This window comes from Malurus melanocephalus, unplaced genomic scaffold (genome assembly GCF_030028575.1).
Source record: "Malurus melanocephalus ecotype Western Australia unplaced genomic scaffold, MMel_1.1 scaffold_1037, whole genome shotgun sequence".
NCBI classification, from domain to species: Eukaryota; Metazoa; Chordata; class Aves; order Passeriformes; family Maluridae; genus Malurus; species Malurus melanocephalus.
In genome coordinates, this window is record NW_026624269.1 from 102,363 (window position 1) to 109,502 (window position 7,140).

The following is a 7,140-nucleotide window of genomic DNA, read 5'->3' on the forward strand; positions in this document are numbered from 1 at the left end:
TTGTTTTCAGCCCGTAGTTTCATTTACAAGCAAAAAGGAAAGCGGTGAAAAAATCGGCCTTTGGCAAACATGCCCACAAAAAAAAATATGGGGCCAACTCTTCAGGTGCCATAAATCAGCAGCAGCGATGGAGCAACACTGATTTACATCAGCTGAGTGTCAGCCTGTAAATCCCCACCGACACACAGTTGAAAAACAAGCATTTCCAAGCACCTGAGCAATTTCTTTCACTAAACCTCGATTCCTTTCTACTCCCTCTTTCCATTCAAATGTCTGCAGAAGGGCCGCTTTGTGCTTTGAGGTTTTGGTGCTGTTGTTGTTCATAATGCCTGATTCCTTCTCAGGGTTTTTTTTTCCCCCCTTCTCCCCTCGTGATGAAAAGCTCAGTGAAATGAAGTGCCATTCGCCTCCCGTCCATCCCAGTTTTGTTTGGTTGGTTTTTTTTTTTCGTGGCAGTTCATTAAGGAAAGGGAGCTGCAGGCTCTCACTGCAGTCTCTGGACACAGTTCAATACCGTGTGCATTCTTGTGCTGAGATTTACGTCCTACATTCAAAAAAGCCCCTTAAATCAAGCAGCCTGTTAGCATCTTCTCAGGCTCTGTGTGCCTGTGAGATAAAATGCCTGCGTGCTAATAGTCAATTCATCACTGATCTTACGGAGGAAAAGCCTTCGCTCGTGTGTGAACATCCTCTGCCGAGCGAACGCCTTCAAGCCTCTCTATTTATTACTTTATTTATTTATTTGAAATTCCTCGGGGCTTTGGGCTCACATTTTGCGAAGATGCTTCGGCATCTTTGGGCTGAAGGCTTTCTCCACGCAGAGCAGCATATGGCTTTGCTGCAAATGCAGCCCTGGCCAATATGCTGGACTCACAAATCTGACAGTGCCAACTCACAAAAGTTTCGTGGTACATATGTCAATACCAACTGCACGGGAACGCAAAGATCGTGAGCTTTCCGTGTGTTTCCCAAAGGGAAATCCATAAACTTCCCGAGAGTCAGGCTCAGTTGTGTAAACACTCGCAGTGAATTTATTTCATTCAAATAAAATAAATTTTTTTTTTTTTTTTATGACTGGCTGCAGCCCTGTGGTCACCCAGCAGAAAAGGCACCTCCTTTGGGTGGATTCCCTGTCATCCCTTGTGCTGCAGCAGTGGTGCTGGGCACTAGTGGGGCTCCCACCCCATCTGATGTGGCTTCTATCCCAAAACCACCGGAGCAGTCACTCAGATTTTACACAGCAAATCTGGCACGTACAGAAACGCATCACCACCACTCAATTATTTCTCCCGGTGGTGATTCCATTGCATACCTGGAGTATTTATAGCCCAGCCCAGGTTCCAAACCACCCTTCTCCAGGCACTTTGGGGTTTCAGCAGGCTCTGGTCTGGACGTTCCTCCCAGCACAGGGCTGTCCCCCGTTCTGTGGGGCCGGGTTGGAGCACTCCCGGCTGCGCCGCGATGTCCCCGCCTGGCACGGGGACCAGCCCGACCAGCAGCTCCAGTGCCCGTCCATCTCAGCAGCTGGGGACACAGAAAAGAAAGGAAAAAACAAACAAAAAGAGGAGCTTCAGCTCTGGCTGGCAGCTCTCGGGTCATGGACTTCCTGCTCTATCCCAGCCATGCACAGGCTGTTGAGATCAAGGCACTTCAAAGCCAGGGTGGATAAAACATCATCACCCCAAACACCGAAACACCAACAACTGTTTATTTTTCTTCTCATTTGAGAGCCTGTGCCTTGGTTTTCCTTTCCCAAGGGGCAGCTGACAGCTCTCTCTGCAGCAACTCTCTCACCTCTGAGCAAGGCAGAGGGACAAAAGTCCCCTAACGTGGTGGGGACGTTGTGAAAAGTCCTTTTGGAGATGGGTCATTTCAAAGCTTTTTCATTACAGTACAGACTGAGTTGTCAGGAGCGGTCGATACTATGGATTATGGCGGTGCTCCTGAATGATGGGAATGCTTGATGGCTGTCATTTACTGTCGTTTTTTATTTACTCATCTGGCCTTCATGCCTGGCTTGGGCACTTTATTAATCCAGACAGCACAAATGGATGTGTGTGCTCTTACTTAGTGCTGGCTGGGAAAGCTGGGCTTTCCATCTGCTGGAACATGATGCTTTATTAAAAAATAAATAAAAATTTAGTTGGGTTTTAAATGAGTTTTGGGACTGAAAAAACTGAAAGAAAAGAATTGCTTACAAGTTAGAAGGGTGCTTGTCCCCGCTGTTGTTAAAATCAAGGAGTGCAGGCAGGTCCTGAGTTGCCAAGCGAATTCTTGAGATTTGGAGACACCTTAAGGAATCTGAGCTTTTTAAAGAAACCTGCTTTGCAGTCACTGAAGCAAAGCTTCAGCATTCAGCTTCACAAACTATCTCTAGCTCTGCTCCAACTCCTTTTTTCATCACAGCTTTGATTTTCTGCTGGTGAGGCCCCAGTGATGAGCCCACGGTTGAAGGACTGGAGCTCTGCCTGGTGGAGCTGCTCTGAAGATGGATTTTTCTGCCAGCTTTGTGTGCTGAGATTTAGATTTTTTTTTTTTTTTTTTTAATCATGAATCAGGACAAAAATATCCAGAGAGAGCTGCAACTTCTTTTTGGAAATGAAAGAGCCTGTTCCGGCTGTTTTTGCTACCCACTTAACTTTTTAGGATAGTATAGAAAGTGACAAAGAAAACATAAATATAAGCCTGTCACTTCAGAAAAACATATTTTTTCTCAAAACAGACACTTCCCTCTAGTCAAAATGCATCCTGGGAAATCTGGAAATGTGGCAATCTTTTACTAAAGGAGCATTTATGTTGTTTGACCAGTTGCTTCACCTGAGCCTTTCCCCTTCCCATTGCTTCCTACCCCATGAGGTTTGTGCTCTCCCCCTTGGAGCAGCCATTCTTGGTGGGATGCCACAAGCCCTCTGACTTGTTTCATGGATTTATCCAGCAATTAAACACACCCTCATTTCCACTACTCTGTTTATAAATAATCACAGAATCGTAGAATGGCTTGGGTTGGAAGGCAACATCCCATTCCAACCCCGTGCTGTGGACAGGGACACATTCCACTATTCCAGGGTGCTTCAAACCCTATCCAGCCTGGCCTTGGACACTTCCAGGGATGGGGCAGCCTGTGCCAGGGCCTCCCCAGCCTCACAGAGAAGAATTTCTTCTTTATCTCTAATCTAACCTTCTCTTTTTCCATTTAAATCCATTCCCCTCTGTCCTGAGCTGCTGACCTCAGTCTCTTGCAGAGCTCCTTGGGATACCACAGCAATTAAAACAGAATTGAAGGTGGGACTGATGTGCGGATACCAGGAACTGTTTTTTAGCCACGTGGAGGAGGAAATTTCTCCCCTTTGCTCCTTCCCCCTCCCCTGCTGCCCCCTGGGCTCTCACCTGGGCGCTGAGTCTGCTCGCAGGCGGGGCCCCTGTAGCCAGGACGGCACTGGCAGGAGCAGATGTCCCCCACCAGCATGGGCTCCCCATTATTCAGGCACCCTCCACAGCGACAGGAGTTGAATTCTTCCAGGAATTCATCCAGGGCTCGCTTCAGGTGCTGCCGTTTGGTTTCCATGTGGGCGAGGTCGCTCCTGCGGAGGATTTCATGGATGGGCTCCAGCTGCGGAGGATGGAGATGGATAGAGGTGGATAGAGTGGAAACAATTTCAGCTGGGCATCGACTGGGGTGCCCTGACACCGCTGGATAAATTCAGGACTCGGGGAAAAACTCATTTGTCTTCCTCGACAGCTGCATGCACATCATGCAAATGTGTTGCTGCCCCAGTGAGAAACCACCGTTCCAAAACCTTCCTCATCTTGGAGGTTTGTGTGGGATTGGCTTTTCTGGACATGCTGTGGAGTTTAGAATAGATTCGAATGATAAATTAAAACACCCCAGTAAGCCCGTTTTTTCGTTTTTCATTTTTGGGTTTTTTTTTTTTTTCCTGATTTCTTAGTGCTGTCACAACCCCTGAGATTCTTTCATGCTTTTTGCCTTTTTGAAGAAAATGTTTTGGTAAGAGCTTTGGACAGAGAGTATCATCAAAATTTATTGCCGCCCTATCACTTGCAGTGGCCAGATTGTAAAATATCCAGTAAATGCTGAGGATGAGGATTTTTGCTTATATATATTTTACCCTTTGATGGAGTGAAATAATACTGTCATCTACAGCTTTTGGGGATGTAATTCACTCATCACATTTTCCAGCAGCAAAATCCAGTTCCTACACAGCAGTCAGCAAAAATAGGCCAGTTTGGGAACTGTAATTAAAACTTGAGCCACTGGTTTTAATATCCAAATTAGTATTAAAGCTAAACACTCAGAGCTGTCTGAGGACACTTATTTTTATTTATTTTTCCATTGATGCACCTGTGCAAACACTCCCTGTCTGGGCTGGGAATTGTTTCCAGAGAAGAGCAGAGTGTCAGCTCACTGTGCAAAGCAGTGAGAGTGGTTCATGGGGAGGATCAGGATCAGCCAGGCTTTGGGAAGAGCTCTTAGGCAAATTTGCACAAGTCTGTTCAACAAATGGAGGGAGCTGCAGATAAAAGCTGCTGCAGTGGACACGAGCTCTTATCGGCCACTCTGGTTATGGGATGACTGCTCAGCTGTGGGGCAGCCAACAGAGAGGTCAGTGCGTGGTTTACTGGAAAACTGGGGGAAATTCTGCCCAGAATTGATGGGAACTTGTGCAAAAAGGTGAATAACCTGCAGCTGGAACTGAAAGCACTCCTGTGTTATCAGATCTCCCCGACACTGAGGTGCTGCCTGGGAAGGTTTGCACAGTCCTTCTTGCCCTGCCAATAACACAGATAATTCCCAAATCCATTTTCCCTTCTCCCACTCCCTGTCAGAGCTTTCAGATGAAGACAAGAGGGATAGAAATGGCAGCGTATCCCTGCAGTGATGGAGCTCCTTCCCCTGCACACCACAGCTGCTCTTGGAGCAGATCGGTGATCTGGGGGTGCTTGTGGTCCTGCTGACCACAGCTGAGGAGTTGTGGCCACCCCCTCATGCCTCTGCCCACTCTGCCCAGGGTTATTTGTCCATAGGAATGCTCTTTTCCATCCCTTTCCAYCCYCTCTGCTTGCACCTCCTCCCTGCCTCAGAAGCCACATAAGATGCTTCTGTGATCTTCCCATTTTATGGGGCATCCAGTGAAACAAAAGGGAGAGCAGAGCCTTGCTGATTTTTATGGCCACAAGCCCTCTTTTTGGAGTGTGGAGAAAGATAGGACCCACCTGACAAAGCAGCCAGGAGCTCCCTGCTCGGAGAACTCACGGGTGGGGGCTGTCTATGCAGAGCCTTTATTGGGCTGGGGAAAACAAAAAACCTTCCCCAGCCCCCTGGGAGTCCCCTGCTTATCCAGGAGGGTGGGCAGCAGGGAGAATAACAGGGATGAATGCACCTGCAATTCATTGTGAAGCTGTTGGGGAACCCATCAGAAACTTAACCTGGCACTAATCCAGCATTAAGCTCCTCGTCAGTCTCCCTGCAGATGCACTCAGTGGGACATGTTGTTCTCCCCATTGTGGAATGAATAAGAGGTTACCAGAGCAGCGGCCCATTACATTTAATCTTGTTCTGTGATGGGATCACAATCAAAATACGGAATGATCTGCTCGACTACACTCTCATTCCTCAGAGTTTCTCCAACTGCAGAAAAGCCTTACCTGGAAATCAATAACAGCAGGATTATATTTTAACGACCTTCCCCACTGACGGTACATTTTGCCATCCCAGCTGTTCAGGAGCCCTTCGCTGTAGCTGGTGTCTCCCCCTTTAATCCGGGGAATAATGTCTTCCACAATTGCGCTGTGGCTCTCAGGATCTGGGAAGTTGAATTGCACAAGCGTTATTCAGCTGCTGTTTGCACACAGACTCCAGAAACTGCTAAGTGGAGGTGAGATCAGTCGTGCAGGGGGCTATCAGGGAGCTGCCTGCTGGGATCGATGGCAGCTCGGTGTTCTCTGCTTGTGGGGTGAGCCCTGACACCTTATCAAGAGCTGACAAGCTGAGCATCCCAAATCCTCTAAGCTGATAAGACCTGAAGGGCCTGCACTCCTCCAGCCTTGGTTTCTGGGTGGGACATGGGCTATAGATCACACTGAGATCTGTATCTTGTTATGAAATGTACAAATCTGGGGTTCTGTCCCCTCTCTGAGTACTTTTTATAGTCAATTTTGACTTTTTTAAATTGCCGTGCATGCCCAATCTGTCACTGCAATGGACTGCAGCCTTCAGCCACCCCACAGCCTGTTTCCAATCCAGGCATTGCCACATCAATTCCTGCTCTTTCAAGATGAATCAGTACTCCTGGAGACTCAGACCCAAAATTTCCGTGGTGTCTCCTTGCCTCAGGGATGGCACCAGAGCTGCCTCCCTCACGTGACCCTGCTCGAATCTCCATGCCCAAGTGACCAACAGAAGTGTCCCCAGGTGCCTCAGCATCCCCATGCCCAAGTGACAACAGAAGTGTCCCAAGGTGTCTCAGCATCTCCATGCCCAAGTGACAACAGAAGTGTCCCCAGGTGCCTCAGCAGCCCCTGCCCAAGTGACCAACAGAAGTGTCCCAAGGTGTCTCAGCAGTCCCTGCCCAAGTGACCAACAGAAGTGTCTCAAGGTGTCTCAGCATCTCCATGCCCAAGTGACCAACAGAAGTGTCCCAAGGTGCCTCAGCATCTCCATGTCCAAGTGACCAACAGAAGTGTCCCAAGGTGTCTCAGCAGCCCCTGCCCTGCTGCCATACCTGTTTTCAGGAACCCTCCCTGTTTGCAGTCCGAGGTTGAGGTAGAGACACCCAGCCCCAGCTGCCTCATGCTGAATGAAACGCCAATGGACAGCCCAAGGCAGCTGCTTACCTCCTCAGAGGTGACACCTGCAAAGCAGAAAGCAGCCAGGTAAATTCAGTGACTCCTGTGGAAGGGTGTTCATTTTCCTGCATCATTTTTTCTGTCTTTGAAGAAAAGATTTTTTTTAAAAAATTATTTTTTATTTAAAAAAAAATTTAAAAATTTAAAAAAAATTTTTAAAAACTAAAAAAATAAAAAAATTAAAAAAGAAAAATTTTTGTGGCTTGTATTTCGAAGTCAAGAGCTATTCCAGGCAGAGGACAGTGAAAACCCCAATATTTTATTGAGTTATATTGG

The 7,140-nt window shown here is 47.6% G+C and overlaps 1 protein-coding gene across 1 annotated transcript; it reads right to left on the reverse strand.

Annotated features, from left to right (window-relative positions):
- Nucleotides 1-746: 746 nt before the first annotated feature.
- C8A (complement C8 alpha chain) lies at nucleotides 747-6,889 on the reverse strand. The gene is made up of 4 exons (XM_057386715.1): nucleotides 6,741-6,889; nucleotides 5,665-5,822; nucleotides 3,388-3,610; nucleotides 747-1,524 (listed from the first exon to the last, which is right to left on the reverse strand). Exons 1-4 carry the CDS (start codon nucleotides 6,808-6,810, stop codon nucleotides 1,373-1,375), a joined length of 603 nt encoding a protein of 200 aa, XP_057242698.1. The 5' UTR covers nucleotides 6,811-6,889; the 3' UTR covers nucleotides 747-1,372.
- Nucleotides 6,890-7,140: the final 251 nt, after the last annotated feature.

Bases quoted from the DNA above. Each gene is read 5' to 3' on its own strand.
- C8A (XM_057386715.1), bottom strand. From the start codon at position 6,810: ATGAGGCAGCTGGGGCTGGGTGTCTCTACCTCAACCTCGGACTGCAAA. The intron at 5,823-6,740 runs GTATGGCAGCAG...TCAACTTCCCAG, and splicing joins GGGAGGGTTCCTGAAAACAG to ATCCTGAGAGCCACAGCGCA. The intron at 3,611-5,664 runs GTAAGGCTTTTC...CATCCTCCGCAG, and splicing joins CTGCTGTTATTGATTTCCAG to CTGGAGCCCATCCATGAAAT.